The 17,771-nt window shown below is 37.1% G+C and overlaps 5 protein-coding genes across 10 annotated transcripts in view; 1 reads left to right on the plus strand and 4 right to left on the minus strand.

Annotated features, from left to right (window-relative positions):
* LOC137489462 (uncharacterized) overlaps nt 1-17,771 on the minus strand; it is a 243,166-nt gene that overhangs the window by 182,278 nt on the left and 43,117 nt on the right. The window lies entirely within an intron of this gene.
* LOC137489462 (uncharacterized) overlaps nt 1-17,771 on the minus strand; it is a 50,674-nt gene that overhangs the window by 31,671 nt on the left and 1,232 nt on the right. The window lies entirely within an intron of this gene.
* LOC137489621 (uncharacterized) overlaps nt 1-17,771 on the plus strand; it is a 403,605-nt gene that overhangs the window by 15,076 nt on the left and 370,758 nt on the right. The gene's annotated exons all lie outside the window — the stretch shown is intronic.
* Nucleotides 1,459-13,595, minus strand: LOC101883270 (uncharacterized). 2 transcript variants are annotated; one of them, XM_087249340.2, is made up of 7 exons: nt 13,388-13,595; nt 5,342-5,990; nt 2,800-2,934; nt 2,653-2,709; nt 2,301-2,579; nt 1,990-2,228; nt 1,459-1,894 (listed from the first exon to the last, which is right to left on the minus strand). In XM_087249340.2, the coding sequence occupies exons 3-7, from the start codon at nt 2,885-2,887 to the stop codon at nt 1,637-1,639; spliced, it is 921 nt and encodes a 306-aa protein (XP_087105466.1). In that variant the 5' UTR covers nt 2,888-2,934; nt 5,342-5,990; nt 13,388-13,595; the 3' UTR covers nt 1,459-1,636. The 2 variants fall into 2 exon arrangements, with proteins under 2 accessions (XP_087105466.1, XP_087105465.1); XM_087249339.2 differs by having other exon boundaries at nt 2,800-5,990.
* Nucleotides 13,445-15,354, minus strand: LOC147845072 (tripartite motif-containing protein 16-like). 2 transcript variants are annotated; one of them, XM_087249586.2, is made up of 2 exons: nt 14,576-15,354; nt 13,445-14,514 (listed from the first exon to the last, which is right to left on the minus strand). In XM_087249586.2, exon 1 carries the CDS (start codon nt 15,242-15,244, stop codon nt 14,696-14,698), a length of 549 nt encoding a protein of 182 aa, XP_087105712.1. In that variant the 5' UTR covers nt 15,245-15,354; the 3' UTR covers nt 13,445-14,514; nt 14,576-14,695. The 2 variants fall into 2 exon arrangements, with proteins under 2 accessions (XP_087105712.1, XP_087105711.1); XM_087249585.2 differs by having other exon boundaries at nt 14,560-15,354.

Consider the following 17,771-nt stretch of genomic DNA (forward strand, 5'->3'; position numbering starts at 1 on the left):
AATACAAATTTTTATTAATCTTGGTCCAGCACAAAAATGTGTATATATTGTATACACACACCGTTCTCATTGGTGTGTGTGTATATGTGTTCATTTATTTATTCACCAAGCAATGTTCTGGGTTGTTTCATCTACATTTACTATATTATGTCAGAAAATGCATGAAATTGTACATTAAAACAATTTAGCCTTGGACCAATGGATAGGTTGGCTTCAACTTATGTGCTGTTGTATACAAAAGCATTGTTTGTATTATGTTAATCATATTTTTTTCTATTCCTAATGCAGGAGCTTATAAATGCACTTGGCCCGATTTACATGAATGCGAATCAGACCAAGGTGCCACTCACAGACAGTATACTTGCCTCTCTATGGACTCTTTCCAATCAAGAGTCCTATAGAGGAGTGGCAGACAGATTTAATCTAACAAAATCCACTGTGTCAAAACACCTGCATGGGTTCTGTTCTCTTGTAATAAATCATTTGGCTCACCATATCTCCTGGTCTAGAGGACAAGCCCTGCATGTATCACAGTTGGGATTTGAAACAGCTGGCTTCCCGAAAACCATCTGTGCTGTTGATGGATGTCACATTCCTATTGTAAAACCTCACTGTGACAATCCTGTGGCCTACATTAACAGAAAACAGTTTTATTCTGTTATTCTTACAGGATTCTGTGACAGTCAGCGGCGCTTCTGTCATGTCAGTGTGGGTCACTCTGGTAGCTGGCATGACTCAAGGGCCTTTCGTTTGTCGGAAGTGGGTCACCTTCTTGAGGAAGATCCACATTCCCTGGTTCCAGAGGGGATGCATATAATTGGTGACTCAGCATACCCGCTTTCCCCTCAACTAATGAAGCCATACAGGGACAATGGCCACTTGACAGTTAGACAGAGGCGTTTTAACAGGAAATTGAATTCTGCTCGTGTTGTGATTGAGCATGCATTTGGCATCCTAAAAACAAAATTTAGGTGGCTCAAATGTCTACAAATGAAACATCTCAAGAACATATCTTCTGCAATCACAGCATGCTGCATTTTGTATAATATGTGCCTGGAATGCAGTGACATAGCAGCTGATGAGCAGGCCAATGATATGGATGAACCATATCCATCAGAAGGCCACATTCCCGGTGATGTGTCGCAGTATAGGGACTCAATCTGTGGCCTCCTGTAAGCATTACTTTCCCTTCCACTCTGCCTTAAAAAAAAAAAAATACGCTTTTCTTTTGCACAAAGGATTTTCTTTTTTTTTTTTTTTGTGAAATGGTAGATGGGATTGTACAGAATAATATTAAACAGTTATAAAAAAAAATTAATAATAAAAAATATATATATATATATAATTTTGCCTCCTGACATGGAAAAAATAAGTGATGTTATTAGTTTTATTTTGGAAAGAAAATCTTTAAACTATAATAATGGTGTGTGCTGACCAATAAAAAATAAACATGGGAGTGGGTTTATATTTATGCTTTATTTTTTTAACAACTCAATTATCATTTCTTGCGACTTGTTGATTTGTTTTAGCTGTTGAACTATTTCTGAAAGGCAGGTTAGAGTTTTCTTTTCAAACACCCTTCATCTTTTTTCTTTGAGCCTTCTTCAACAGTCCAAGTGAGGCTGCACTGCTGCTTCTAATGCAGCGGTTCTTCTCTCTGCATGTGCCTCATAAACATCATATAAAAGCTTCCAACTCTCTTCTGGGGTCTCTCTTTAAAGGGGAAAGCAGTGGAGGGACCAGGCTGATTTGGAGGAAGATGTTCTTCTGAGCTTGATGCTGGTATCAGAGACTGTGGAGCTGTTGTCACGGATGTTTTGAACAGAGTAATTGAGCAGATTGTGCCAGGTGGTGCACTCCCAACACCACATTTACCAAATAACTCCTCCATTTGCTGTGAGAAAGTATATAAAAACAAATTAATGCAAAATATTTTAAAAAGTCAACCAAATCATTCTGCAGCAGTTGAAATACATAAAGAATGCCAACCTTGTAGTACTCCCAAGTTATTTTTTCCTCCCCTGTTGCTCGGCACCGGTCCTTAGCTCTTTTATACGTGGTAATCATGTTACCAAGTTTTTTTCTAAGTTTCTCATTAGTCATATTGTAACCATTTACTTTAAAGTCTTGCTCAATCTTTTTATAAAAAGCAATTTTGTTTTTATAATATAACTGCATGTTTGCTTGTGTGAGGTCAAGCAGCAGCAGTGTGGTCCTGTGTGTGAATTCTGTGAAAACAATTTGTAATTTAGAAAAAGCTTTACAGAAAGATTACATATGCATTTTGAAATGGAACATACCTTGGATTTTGTCGCAATCTGTCTGTTTTAAATGTATCTGAAGATTGGGTCCTTGTGGGGCTTTAGTGAGATCTATGGTTTTTGTTTTACCAGAACATTTAACAAATGCTGGACCAGGAGTGATCTTTGGAGGGGGGCACTGGGACAAAGGTGTAGGATTGTGGATCGTGACTGAAGGAGTAATGACTGGAGGCGGAGGGCATTTGGTCAAAGACACTGTACAATGACTTGTAGCTAAAGGGGGACATGGTGCCAAAGAGGCTGGATGATGACTACTATCTGCAAAATAAAAAAAAATTAAAATTAATAAATCTTATAAGAATTTAAAAATTGTGATTACCAACAACCTTACCTTCTTTCAGTGTTGCAGATCTCACTTGCTGCATTAGACATGCTGCATATTTGTGATCTATAAAATAAAATGACAATTAAAAAGTTTAATTTACAAAAATCAAAGTATTAGTACTAGATAGTCAATGAATTTTATTTATGTTCTTACCTTGCTTTATTTTTTCTGCAATTTCTTTGGAGACAGTTAATGATAATGTTCCTTGGCGATCAGTCAGTGTTATGAACACATTCTCCATTTTGTTGAAACTGTTGGTTTTGAGGATGCCTTTTTATAACCAAAGCCCTAATGGAAAATGCACTGCAAATTTTAGATAGTAGATTTAACTACCTTGGAGTTAAAATTAACACTCCCTCAGAGTTTATATGGGAACCACTATAAGTGTTAAAAATAACACTTTTGAAAGTGTTAACATTGTCAACACCAAGAGAGTGTTAATTAACAAACTCTTATTGTGTAAAATATCTGTTAAATTTCCGAAAAAATACCAGCAGCTGTGGTTGCCAGTAATCTGCTGTTTTTCACATTCATAAATTCAGTTTACAGAATATTTCTGTTAAAAGCACATTCAACAGTCTGTATTTTTTATCGATCTCACACTGCAAATTTTAGATTTGGTAGGTTTAACTACCTTAGAGTTAAAATTAACACTCCCTCAGTGTTTATATGGGAACCACTATAAGTGTTAAAATAACATTTTTGAAAGTGTTAAAATTTTTAACACCCAGAGTGTTAATTAGCAAACTCTTATTGTGTAAAATATCTGTTAAATGTATGTCAAAATACTGGCAGCAGTGGTTGCCAGAAATCTGCTGTTTTCAACATTTTACATTCGTAAATTCAGTTTCCAGAATATTTCTGTTAAAAATACATCCCATAGTCTGTATTTTTCATTCGAACACACTTAAGCCTTAAATTCCACAGCAAAATCCTAACTAGTGTCCTCACTACAGAGGGCTGAACACTCAGACAGTGATGAAGTTAATGAGACAATTAAGTGTCTAATTAAAGGAGGATTGAGAATTGTTGATGAACAACTGTTAACAAGCAGAATCACTGAAGGACAGAAAAACACAAGCCAAAACCAAAGATGAAATCAACTGAGAAAAAAAAAAACTCTAAATAAAATAATAATCAATAAAAATAAAACAAATTACACAATAAAAAAATGTTATTTTTCAACATCTTTAAAAAAACTCATCACATTAAACAACTTATCATGGAGCTTCACCTATTACTGACCTTTGATTTTATTTCTGTCATGTGAACAAACGCTCTTAATGAAATTTCCGTTGTTCATTTGAAGTCACCATGATGGAGGACAGAGTCTGCTTTAGTCAGGTTCTTCAACTTCTTACTATAACTGTCTTTAATTTGGCTGCTATAGTTAGTGCTAATTACACTATTTATACATATAGCATGGAAAGCTGAAAGAAAATTAAAGTGTCAGTCTGAAGAGATTATTAATGATAACATAGTCTTTCTTTCCTGCTTTTTTTCTAATTCAATATCATATTAGTTATGTGTGAGAAATAAATAATATACATAAATGAAACCACTATAGCTTTAATAAAATAAAAACAATATTTACAATGAGAATGTTTGATCTATGGCAGAACTCAAAAACACACAGACATCAACAATTAGTCTTTGAATCTCAATAATGGTGACAAAAATAAAAATCAAGTAAAAAAAAAAAAAACTCTACTGAAATATCACCTCCCAAAAACAACACAAAATAAAGGAAAAGAAAGAGATTGTAAGAACATAAAGCTGCATAATTTATTCATGCTGCAATGCATGCTGGGAGCTTTGTACTATGCTGGCACCCAGCATGCATTGCAGCATGAACTATGCAGCTTTTTTTTTTTAGCAACCACGGTTGAGGTTCATGTCCTGATTCTTGATGCCTGTGTGTCATAAAGAGCAAGCTGGAGCTTGAATGTTTAGTGCATGACACTCTAATTATTAATTGCATCCTAATTGTTTGTTGAATCTTCTATGAAGAGAATCAGACTACCTGTAGTATTGTTCCATGCAGTTTTAATACAATTATATTTGCATATCTTTATGAATTAACTTAATAAACACCTGAAGTTAAATCTATAATAATTAAGCATAAACAGTATAGTTTCTCTTGACCTTTCTTGCTATAGCTAATGAGTTTTAGAAACACAGTTATAGCAGTCAGAGAAACATTAGGATATAAGAGTAAAGCTTCAAGAGCTCACATAAGCAGCCTCTGATCTCTATGATGGTGAGGTCAAATGAAATATTTTTTTTTATAAAAAAATATAAACCTCTGTTCATTGTCAAATATTCTTACAGAAATGAAGTCAAACTGTAATCAGTGAAGCTGCTTATACTATTATTTAATGGAGTTGTTTATTCCTCTGTTTTAATTCAGTTGGTTTGGTGTGAGGCTGTGTCTGTAGATTTATTTCTTCCTTCAATTTCTTATTCCTTCAGTGATTGTGCTTGTTAACAGCAGGTGTTCATCAGCAGGTGTCTGAATTCACTTATTTGTGGTCATTCCCTCTGTCTAGTTGACTAAACTAATTGACTAATTTAAGGGCCAGGTGAATGAGGGTGTGGTGAGATTTCAGACACTCTGATTAGTTTCTCAAATACAAGGGTTTTCTACAAAGGTAGATATCTAACTCTAGAATTTTAACACTTTACTCTGAATTACCACAACACTTGAAATTTAACACCAATGAATTTGCTGTGCAGAGTTTGGTCGTTCAGTTCATTCAGACAGTAGAACAGATTGATGGATCTCTCTGGAGACAGATTCCCTTCAAGTTTCTGTTTGATGTAGGCAATAATTTCCTCTTTGCTCTGGTCTCTGTCATCCTGCTGTGTCAACAGGCCTCGTAAGAGTTGTTGATTAGACTGGAGTGACAGACCGAGAAGGAAGCGAAGTTAAAGGTCCAGATGTCCATTCTCACTTTCCAGAGCCTTGTCCACTGCTGTCTTCAGGAAATCAATCATGCTTTTATTTTTGCTTATCCGTATAAAAAACCATCCACGCTTCTTGTCATTGTCTAGAATCAGATGTTGATAAAGGGCTGCAATGAACTCCTGAATGCTCAAGTGAAGAAAGCAGTACATGGTACCAAGAATGATTCCCGTCTCCTCCTTAAAGATCTGGGTACAGATGCCTGAGTACACCGATGCCTTATAGACGTCAATGCCACAGTCTTTCAGATCGCTCTCATAGAAGATCACATTGTTTCTGTCCAGCTGCTGGAAGGCCAGTTTCCCCAGTGAAAGGATGAGCTTTGGATCGCAGGAGACATCTGCGATCCAAATGAACACAATGAACAAATGAAGAAATACTGAAGGGAAAAAACAAGAACAGAACATACAAAACTTTAGTCACAGCTTTATAATGAAATAACCTGAAGAACAACAAGTGATTAAATCATTTAAATGATCAGCGGATGATTAAACAACTCTACAAACATCATCACCAGCTACACTTATTACTTAATACATGTATTTTTGTATAACATTTACTAAAGTTCTTCTTGAGAAAAAGTTAAAGTTTTACGTCACCATCATGGAGAACAGAGTTTGGTTTAGTTGGGCTCTTAGCCCTGTCATTTTTAACATTTATATATCTTGGCTGCTGCAATTGTTAAGAACTTTGAAAAGCTCCTTTGTTGTGGCAAGCCAGCCAAAAACCTAAATAAGATCTGGTGATGTTTATGTTGCTATTAAATGGCAGAGTCTGTTCTCATTTAGTATAATAAAATATACTGCTCCTATTCAATGTTAAATCTATTGTTTTACATTATATGTCTATATATGGCAATGATTTCTGGAAGTTTTTAAGAATATCTTGGACAATAACACTGCTCTATGGTGTAAATCGCACTCAAAGAGACATCAATAATCAGCTTATGAACCTCAATAATGGTGACAACAAATTGAACAAAATTAACAGTTTAACTCACAAACAGGAAACTGAAAGTCTAAACATAAACAACAGCAGAATCAAACACAAATAAAGAAAAGTGTGAGACCATTATACAACATTTATTTATACCGCAATGCATGCTGGGATATTTGTACAGTGCCACTTCCAGCATGTATTGCAGCATGAAACATTTGAGATGTTACCATTGTTAAGATACAAGGTCAGATTCATGAGGTCTGAGTGTGTATGTGTCTTAACTGAACTGTTTTTGTATGTTATTTCTTAACTGTTAAGTAATTACGGAGGTATCTTTTCTGTTTCCACTTCTCATTAATTAAATTAATACCTGCAACTAAGCATAAAATCTATTGCATGAGGCCCTTCTTCCAGATTTATAACAAAACATTTATCAGAACTAATTTCAGCCAAATAGATTTCTCTATTTATTGACTTTCCAACTTTATTGCTATGGTACAAACGTTTTGTAAACTCTGTATTACAGCAGTTTGAAAGTCTTCCTAAATGTATTCAAGGGTGAAGAGCCCAACTAAACCAGCCCCTCACTCCATTACGGTGACACAAAAAAACACCTTAATTTCTGTTGGATCTCAATGAGAATAGTATGGAAGTCAAATCAGTCAGTAATAAGTGTGTGTCTGCTGTTGTTTGTGGAGTTGTTTAATGATCCTCTGCTGAGACTGAAGCTGTTTTATTTAATGTTGTAACTCAAGTCACTGTTTGTGTTTCTTGTTTATTTTCTTCAGTAATTGTAATTATTAACAGCAGGTGTTCATCAGTGTCTGAATTCACTCATTAGTGTTCATTAAAACTGTCAGGTGAACTATATTAGTTAACTAGTGTATGAAATAGTGAACAAGGACACAAAGCGTGATTTCAAACACAGACTTCAAAACATCGAATCTGAACTCTGTTAGCTCACAGTTTTCTGCAGTTGGTTACTTTCTCGAAAAAAAAAATGTTACCCAGAAAGCACTGTTTATAACAGAATATTACTGTTTTAGTGAAAAAACATTATTTTACCGTAGAATCTGACCGTTTTTTAACAGCAATTTTTACAGTGTGTCTGATCTCATGTTCAGTGTTGACCTGGGCTGCGTTTCCCAAAAGCATCGTAAGCCTAAGAAGTTCGTAGAAATGATCGTACGACTGATCTTAATATTACGGTCTGTTTCCCAAAAGCATCGTAACTTAAGTAGCACTTGAAAATCTTAGTGGATCTACGAGTGCTCTGGAGTAATCGTAAAGCCTTAAGTGCATCGTAAGGAGACAGAGTTATGAGGGCACCTGCTGGACAACCGGCAAATTGCACCTACAATTTACTTCTCTTCAAAGTCATTATTCATTTTATTTGTACGTATATCTCTATTCATTTATATTTTCTACACATTACACAATTCAATATACAAATAATAATGAATAAAGAAAAAAATAAAAATTACATAATAAATGTTAGAATGAAAAAAAAAATTACACTGTTGTATATGGACATTTCGAGGGTAGTAGGCTACATATGTTGTATTTAACAGAAAATATTTAATGTGATTTAAAGATGACACAAATAAAGGAGGAACTCAAAAAAATGTGTCAATGACTTGCTGGCGTGCCCCAAACCCAGCCATGTATTGAACATGTCTTGGCTGATCATCATGAATTCTCATCTCAACTTCATTCTCTTCCTCGACCTCTTCATCTTCCTCCCTGATGTCCAAGGGCACTCTTGCCCTCACTGCAATGTTGTGCAACATAGCTGTTACTGTTATTACAGCACAGCACTTTTGTGGCACAAAGAGAAGACCACCACTGGACTTGTGAATAGCCCGAAAGCGTAGCTTCCACCTTCCTAAAGTGCGCTCCACAGTACTTCGGGCAACACGGTGAGCCTCGTTGAAATGTGCCTCACTGTTACTGACAGGATTAGCAACAGGGGTGAACAGATATGGCCTCAATGGATATCCGCTGTCACCAAGCAGCCTCCAATGTCCGTTTGAGTTTTGGGCCTCTTGACCCACAGATGAGTTGGTAAAGATATAGGAGTCATGTGTGCTCCCAGGCCACCTTGCAACAATGTCTGTGATTAAACAGTTATGGTCACAGATCACTTGGCAGTTGATTGCTGGATAACCTTTGCGGCATATATATGTATGGCCATCCACAGAAGGCGTACTGATGGGAATTAAAGTACCATCAATGACTCCAATGACTTGTGGTATATGGTAATGTGTTAGAAAATACTCCTGAATGTCTGACATGGCCTGTCTTGATGCTGGAAATTTGATGTGTTCAGCTGCAAGTGGAAGCAGTGCATAGGTGACTGCTTGTACAGCTCTGGACACAGATGGTTTACTTAGTCCAAGTCCATCTCCAAGTACCTGAAGAAAACTGCCTGTTGCATAATATCTCAGAGCAGCTAAGAGTTGCACATCAGGGGACAAGGCAAAATTCCTTCTTGTAGCACGCATCAGCTGAGGCCCAATGACATTGAGCAGCTGGACTATTTCTCCTCGTGGCAGACGGTACCTGTGAATGACAGCCATATCATCAAGCATATCCAGAGGATTTTGATGCTGCCTGATGAAGGCATTTATAGTACATAGTGTACTCCGTGGTCGTCTCTGTCTTTGTCTTTGCCTTTCTCTTTGCCTCACTCTCAGCTGGAAAACTCGCTGTAGTGCAGCCATGATTTACTCTGCAAGACTACTGAAGTGTGAACTTTATATACTATCCTAAAATTGCTCACAGGAACCATATGATTAAAGTTTTTCAGGCTGTGATAATATTCACATGTCACACACTGATTGTCATCTATTTCACTAATTGCAGTAGGCCCCACTTGAAGAAACTGAATCATTGATTTTAGAAATTGCATTAATTACCTCTTCCCTGAATTTATTCTCTTGTTAGGTTCATAATGGTCAAAGATTTACATTTATATAAAACAGTGCTAATAAAGAATGTGCACATTAAGAATTTTTCTGCACCTATATGGATAGGCTAATAGATAGGCCCTAATACTATATTGCCACACACATCAAGACTCGAGCTGTAGTAAAATATATACCCCTCTTTTCACAGACAATGCTTAAGCCTATAGTCCAGACTAAAATGTAAGTCTGAGCTTTTTCAACTGAAGGACACTTGCACTGACTGATCCTAAAATATATCAGTCCCTTTGTTTTGTCTCAAGATGGACACCAGTAATTTTTTTTCTAAGGCGCAATTATAAAAAAAAAATACTTAAATCTAATTGAACTATGGCCTAATCCTGGCCCTGTCTGTGAAACTAGCCCATAGGACTTGCATGCTTATTACTTTTTTTAAAGAGACTACAAGTAGCTATTTAAATTTGAAACACTTATGATATGATAATATAATAAGAATTCTTCTGCTTTATAGTATTTCATTGAGCCTTAGACTTTGAGTGGATTAACAAACATCAAAACATTGCATTTAAACAATTTTTATTGATTCAAGTTTGTAGTTTGTTCCCCAGGATCTGCAAAAGACATGGCAAAATGTGATGAGTGTACATATGGAAAAGAATATTTCATGTTGCACAACATATTTTATTAAAACATATAATTATTCATGATTAAACAACATTGAACAATCTTACCTGACTCATCTGGCAAGATAATTGGCACTGAAATGGAGGGCCTTGCAAAACTCATCTCCTCCAGTGAAAGTCTCCTCTCTTCCAAAGCCATCTTGGCCTTCTTAAGTTCAATGATTTCCCTCTGAAAGTTGTAATTCATCTCATTGGCCTCTTTAAGAGATTGTCTGATATCTTTTAGAACATCTAATTTCTCTCGCTCCAGCTGTACCAAGTCCTGACTACAACCACAGATATTCTCAAATCGCGGTGTTGTGGCTGTAGCCTGAACAATTGAAGATGGAGGCTGGTCTGTTGGACTGTTGGGAGGACTGGGAGATGGTAGCTGTCTGTCAATAGGAGGTGAACCTGATTGCTCTTGTGAACATGGTGGACCTGACTCAGGTTCAGGTTGACGCAACCCTTCTCCTCCATGGAGGTCAATCCCACCACAAATCCCATCTGAGGCAGTTGTTCCAAGAATTGACAGTGCCTTTTCTTCTTCTGCTGTAAGAATGGGGGCGTCATTAGGCCCACCACCTGTTTTATTAATTGTTGTCCTCTGCAGTGCCCTTTTTCTTTTAGCTAGGCTTGAAAAGTCCTGCCACTTCTTCCTGACCTCATTCCCTGATCTTTTAATCCCCCTTGTTGCAGTAAGTTTTGTAGCAATATCGTCCCACATTTTTTGTTTTTCTTTATTTGTGTGACTGCCCTTAAACCTGCTGAAAATTATATGTTTTTGTAGCTCCACCTCCTCTAAAATAATATTAATTTCCTCTTTTTGAAAAATGACTTTTCTTTGTTTTTTGGTTTCAGCCATTTTGCTAGTGTCTCCACCCCTAGGTATGTGCTTATTTATATTTTTGTCCTATTAGCAAATGCACATCAGGTGGGGATAATTAGGCTAAACTTTTCAAAAATAAATGTAAGAGCTTATTTATTTATTTATTTATTTACTTATTTATTTATTTTGATGTGAGATAAGCAATTTTTGATAAAGAAATTGATAAATAATTCTACTTAATTAAGGTTTCATATAAATATCGAAAATGATGCTGATGTCATTTCCGGCAAGGACTGTTAGAATTAGTTTTATGCGAGATTGGAGCAAGACAGTGTTTTTACAGTACGACATTTCCAGTTCATTTATGTTTTTAAACTGGCTCAAAAATATTTTTTTTTATGTTATTCGAGTTGAATATACATTCACACAAGTAGAAGAAGAATTATATGGATTGCTATAACATGTGCAACAATAACGAGCCATTCTATAGCGTGACATTTCAGCACTTAACAAACGGATAGCGACTCCTAAGTTGCACTTAAAGCTGGGCTACGTGCAATTGTGTTAAGTGCATTTTTGGGAAACGCACGTGAAACAATAACGAACGTTCGCAAAATGACTCGTAGAAAACGCTCTTAAGTGCTAAGATCAATCGTTATCGGGAAACGCAGCCCTGATCATTTCAGCACGATCGTTTCTTTCATCTTCTGGGCTTTTGCCCAATATTGTGCCTAGCTGCAACCTTACAGTAGCGGGTGCAATTCTTTTGCGCGTGTGATGCACGATCATAGCTTCTATTGGATCGTCATCCGCTTTATAAAGTTCGCCCATTCTAACAATTTCTTGAGCTTTATCCATAATGGTTGCTTCAGCAGGAAAAGATAGCTGAGATAACGGATAGAGGGCTCTTTCTTTTAGTTCGCTAATGGCATGTGAAGATTTAGTCTTTTTATTTTTTCCCGCAAGCATGATAGATTTTCTTACTGAAAATTCATCATCGGAGGAGCCTGTTGCTTCAGAGCTTTCAGTCTCGCTTGATTCACTCGGGAGCGGGGTGTCCTGTCTCCTATTTCCCCCGGTGATTGTCTGGTAGTCACTTTTAGCAAAGTGCTTTCTTATCTTATGCACTGTTCCTAATTTAGGATCGTATTTGCTCGAGGTGTTCTCGTCTTCGGTCATCCCGGACCAGATTATTCCGCTGATTAAAGCTTGAAGCGCATCGGCAAGCTCGCATACCATGTCTAATTTGGCTTTTTGATTTATATCTGTGCGTTCAAGGATCTCATCCGCGGTACATGCTGTCGCCAGGTAAATCATGTCAGCGTTATCTTTCTGCTCTGAACGCGTGTTGCCCTCAACCTTTTTCAGCTGTATTTTAAACCCCTTGGGAATGGTAACTCTCCTGTTCCCTGTTTCAATAAAGCGCCCATCAACATGAGCTGACGTTTTTCTGTCTTTTGAGCTCGGCCTAGCATTCTTTTGCCTGATCCTACCCCTTATTTGGAGAACTCTATCTTCTTCTGATGACGAGTCGCTCGAGCAGTCTTTTCTTAAAGGACTCATTTTGTGAATCCTACTTGTTGCAGCTTTTAAAGGATTTAAAGGGCTATGTTTTGTTTTCGCTCTCGCTTTTCTCATTAGGGTTTCATCATACGGTGTACTAGTAGATGGACCCCACTGAATCTGTCGATCAGTCTCAGGTTCTTTGTCTCTTTGCGAAGGCAAAAAGGTAACTTCCGACCTGTATGGAGCAGCGGCATGAGCCTGCTCGCCCAGAATTGAACCAGCTCTCTCATCTTCTGATTCAGCATAGAATTCAGGGCTAACGGTTGTGTTATTCTTTAACACTTTTATCCGTCCTCTGAATCGCTCTGGGAATTGTACGGGACCTTTATGGTTATGTAGAATTAATTCTACCTGTTCCCCGGTACCCGTAGCTTTATCTATAGCGTCGAACAATTCCAGCCAGTTATTTTCTCGATCGTTTACGCCTATGTAAACACAATTACCTATTGTACAAGATTGAGGCGAAACATGTAAAGGATTCTCCTTTTTACGCGTTTTCAACTCCTCATTTGAGATAAGATGGATTTGAATACCCGAAGCTTCAGTCATGTTTTTGTTCGTATAGAATATAGATCCTTCTTTAGGTCTATGTGCACTTTATTCTATACTTGCTCGAGAGATTTCTTTTTCGGGCGTCCCCTACTTTCTCTCTTAATCTAATTCTCTTTTCGCAAAAATATTAACGTTCCTCGCCTGGGGCCTCCATGTGCTGATTTCCCTTTATTTGATCACCCTAATTAAACAAAGTTAAGATCAGGATCCTCCCTTCGCTATATTTCTTAGCAAGAGTTTAGTTAAAGGATCGTCTTTAAAGAATGTATTTTGCAAAAGAATAAATTAGAGCATACTTTACCACACAGGGTAACTTTGATGGGTTCTGGAAAATGAATTCAATGTCCACTCCAGTGAAGAAAATTAATAAAATACACTTTTATTAATAAAATAAAATCCAGTGAAAAAGTAAAATAACCAAAATACAAACAGAAAACAAGAAATCCTTACTTTGCCTCCCGTTAGAGACAAAGGGCGACCAACCTCAATGAACAGAAGTCAGGAAGCGCAAAGCTGGACAGAAAATGCTCAGCTTTTATACTCACAAAACCAGGTCAGGCACATACCTTAACCTCATATATCAGTGAGGACTTGACACATACAACACAAGTATCCGCACACCAAGGTGCATTCTACCTAAAACATCAATATACTAGCTATAAATTTCTAAGGACCAACTGTATACTGTGGTCTAACCATTCAGTTAAGAATTTCAGGGATTAACAAAATTTATAGGGCATGTCATATTAGAACAAAGGTATAGCTGTTCCATAGGCACATTAATCAACACACACAAACATCTGAATGCATACAGTTGACAGGTTAAAAGCATTCTTCAACATTCCATGTAGCTTTATCAGATGCAAATCCTGACACACATTCTCAGTGGGTTTCCCCGTGTGCACTTGTAATGTCGCTTTCCAAAGTTAGCTGCAGCTGTGAGAGGCGAGAGCATTCAGAGGGTAAGAGGTCAGAAGCAGTGTACATTGAGCTGCAGAGAGGAGCTGTCCCCCTCCCTTTCCATTCACTTGTCTTCCGAGCCCTCTTCTGGTCACGTCGTGCTTTACGTTTACACTTAGCTGCATCAGATACTGTTGAACTCTGGAGTATGGGGATTTCAGAATATAGGAAAGGTTTACGCTTATATTTTCGTGGTCTCACGTTAATCATGGCACTAGTCGTTTCATTAGAACCAGCCATTACAGCACGCACACACACACACGCACATAACAGTGAACACACACACGTTCTCTCTCTAACACAAACACACAAAAAACACGCACACACACACATGCACATGGACACTCACACACACACATGCTCACACACAAACGTGCACACTTTCTCTCTCACACACACACACGCACGCGCTCTCTCTCACACACACACAGACAGACACAAACACAGACTTTCTCTCTCTCACACACACTGTCGCATGCACACACACACACACACACACACACACACACACACACACAGAGTCTTATACACACACACACACACACACACACAAATACAGACTCTTATACACACAGACACACACACACACACACACACACTGCTGCTGACTGCTCCTGCAGAGGATTCTGGGTAAATCTCTCGTCAGTCTTCAGCTCAGTTTCACTGATGATCCAGAATAAACCCAGAACCCAGGGCAGAGCGGCTCAGTGAATGTGGTCTGGACTGAGTGGATGAGGCTCATTGTGTCTCTATAGATGTTGTAGAAGATCAGAGTTCCTGCACTGTGATCCACAAACACTCCTATTCTCCTGCTGAGCACCTTTACTGGGAGATCAGTGCGTGTGTTATTGTGCCAGAATGTGAAACTGGAGGAAGAGCAGACCAAACTCCAGGACTGAGCATTATTTCCAAACCCACACTCAACACCTCCTCCCTTCCTCCTGATGCTCTTATATGACACTGATATTTCCACATCACCATCTCCACTCCAGTCAATCTCCCAGTAACAGCGTCCACACACACTCTCTCTGCACAACACCTGAGGACGATAATCAAATCTGTCTGGATGATCAGGATACGGCTGATTCTCTCTCACACTCTTCACCTCTCTGTTCTCCTCAGACAGAATGAGTTGAGTGTGTGCTGTGTTTGGATCCAGAGTGAGGAAACAGACATCTGAACACAAGAACACACACATTTACAACCACATCTGTGTGTGTGTGTGTGTGTGTGTGTGTGTGTGTGTGTGTGTGTGTGTGTGTGTGTGTGTGTGTGTGTGTGTGCGTGCATTTGGTGTGTGTGTGTGTGCTGTGAGGGGGGTGTGAATGTTGGGGAATGTGGGGGTTTTCAAAGTTAAAAACAGTTGATAGTCTTATTAAATAATACTAACTAAAAAATGAAAAAAATATGACTACTTTGCCAAAGTTAATGAATACATTTATAAAACATAGTCTTCATGTTTTAGACTTATATGAGATTGAATAGTTTAATTATTGATGTAACTATATCTGTGTTTAACTGTTTACTAACTTAGATTTATGCATTTGCTTTTATAATACACATTAGTAGTGAAGTGGTAACATAGTTTGTATTAGACAAAGTTAGCTTGTAACTTTGTTTGCACAGCTAGAAACTTGATCAAAACTTAGATTTACTTAGTAACTTATTTTGCAAAAAACAAACACACAAACAAATAAATGATGTTTAAAAAACAATATAATTTATGTATTCCTAATGAGAAAATGTTTTACTCATGGTGGAATTATATTTAGAATATGGTATCAGATCAGAAAATAAACATTTAAAAGGAAAAAACACAGATAATTTACTATTACTGAGGTTTTTTTTTTCTTTCTATGCCAAACATTTTTTCTGACCCTACCACATGGATCTTTGTTAGAGATGCAGGACACCCTGTTGTAAAAACCCCAACATTCCTGTTTAAATTAGGTTTAGAGAATCTGGTATTAGACTGATAACAGAAAGTGCGTGCGTGTGTGCGTTTGCCTGTATGTCCGTCTAAGAATAAATAGGGAGATTAACTTTTTAAACTGTAACAAAATAAATAATATTTCATTCTATCAAAACAAATAACAATGTTAAATGAAAATAACACATTTATTTAAATAATAAATAAAAAAACATACAAAACAATCTAATCTCTTATAACAATATCATAGTATATTGTTTTTATCACATAAATTCAAATGATCATAGTTATCAAATCATTTTCAAACATAGGCCTATTATTTTCATAAAACTTAGTAAACAAGTATTTGTGAAAAACATTTATTTGTTTAAAATGTTTTATTAACTAGTTAAATTGTTTTAAAACATTTTGTATTTTTATTTTTCAGCATTGGTTTTAACCTAGAACCAACCCCCTTTCTGCCTTTTCGTGATTGGCTGGCTGAATCTGGGGGGTGTGGTTAAAGGCGGAGTTGGAGGCGGGGTTACGTGTGTCTCATTGTTTCTCACGTTTTAATCATCATGTGTTTGACATCAGGAGAGAGCGGTCGCACTTTTCACTGCTCTCGGATAAGATTTTGATTTTGAGGGTGGTACAGAGGCGGAGTTTGGGGGGCGGTGTCTTAGACTAGTTTTGTCATCATTTCTTCTCTAACAGGCAACAAGTGAGGATCTAAGTCCGGATATTCCGTAAGATCAACTTAATCTTTTTTTCCTAACTTACTTCGTTTTCTTGACATATACTTACTTTTTAAAAAAATATTTCACTTGCAGTACTTAGGCTACAAGCTGTTGTTTTGTTTAAAACTATTCTACTCATTTTTAAAACTTAAAATGTGTTTTCATTACGTTTAAGAATTTATTTATTTTCTTTATTTAATTCTTTTTCTTAACTTTTAAAAAAAATTAACTTTTTTACTTGTTTCAAACTGTTTAAAGTCTATCTAAAATCTGGCTGTGTAAGTTAAGGGTCTATGTATGCGCGCGCGCGCACGGAGTTTTCACACCCGCTTTTTGACAGCTTCCCTCTCCGGAGGGAGAGAGAGACACGGAATAAACACGGATTTCGCTCCCCGAGTCTCCGTAAGATACATCTCCGTTTCTTTAACAAATACTCTTACTAACATTATTTACTCTACTAACAGTTTAATTCTAACATCGTTTTGTTTTTCTGTTTTTAAATAATACGTTTTAACACTTTTTAACTGAACTAAACAAGAAAGAAAGAAAAACGAAACAAACTGTCGGATTTTAACATGTCAAAAAACTTTCATGTGAAAATGTACACCTTTTCTTGAAATAAAAGCAACCTTTTTCCCCTCTTTCTAAACATATACACATTTAAATGTTTAAAGCACATAACTGCCCAATACACACACGCAAAAACCGTCACAATGTCACTAATAACAACGCCTTTTCCCCCGCTACGATATCAATTTGTATTTTGATATCAAAAACATCCCTAGTTCAGAGCGGGGTGAATTAGGGGTCAGATGGCCAGGTGTCCAAGTGTCCAGATTTGGGACACGCGAGGGTGGGAGGGAGGGGGGAATATTTTTATGAGGGTAATAACAATCAATCATCTTGACACAAAGTGCCCGGAAACCTCTCTGACTTCTAAATGAACGAATGTGTGAATTAAAAACCAACTTTACCTCTATAACGTGTAGCACTTTTTTTGCAAGACAAATTTCCTCTCAGGGACAAAAAGTTTATCCTATCTTGATTCAAACAATAGATCTCATTATTGTGAGTGA

This window comes from Danio rerio, chromosome 4 (assembly GCF_052040795.2).
Source record: "Danio rerio strain M-AB ecotype USA chromosome 4, GRCz13ab, whole genome shotgun sequence".
Lineage (NCBI taxonomy): Eukaryota > Metazoa > Chordata > Actinopteri > Cypriniformes > Danionidae > Danio > Danio rerio.

Bases quoted from the DNA above. Each gene is read 5' to 3' on its own strand.
- LOC101883270 (XM_087249340.2), bottom strand. From the start codon at position 2,887: ATGGAGAATGTGTTCATAACACTGACTGATCGCCAAGGAACATTATCA. The intron at 2,710-2,799 runs GTAAGAACATAA...TTTATTTTATAG, and splicing joins TGCAGAAAAAATAAAGCAAG to ATCACAAATATGCAGCATGT. The intron at 1,895-1,989 runs GTTGGCATTCTT...ACTTTCTCACAG, and splicing joins TAACTTGGGAGTACTACAAG to CAAATGGAGGAGTTATTTGG.
- LOC147845072 (XM_087249586.2), bottom strand. From the start codon at position 15,244: ATGTGTGTGTTCTTGTGTTCAGATGTCTGTTTCCTCACTCTGGATCCA.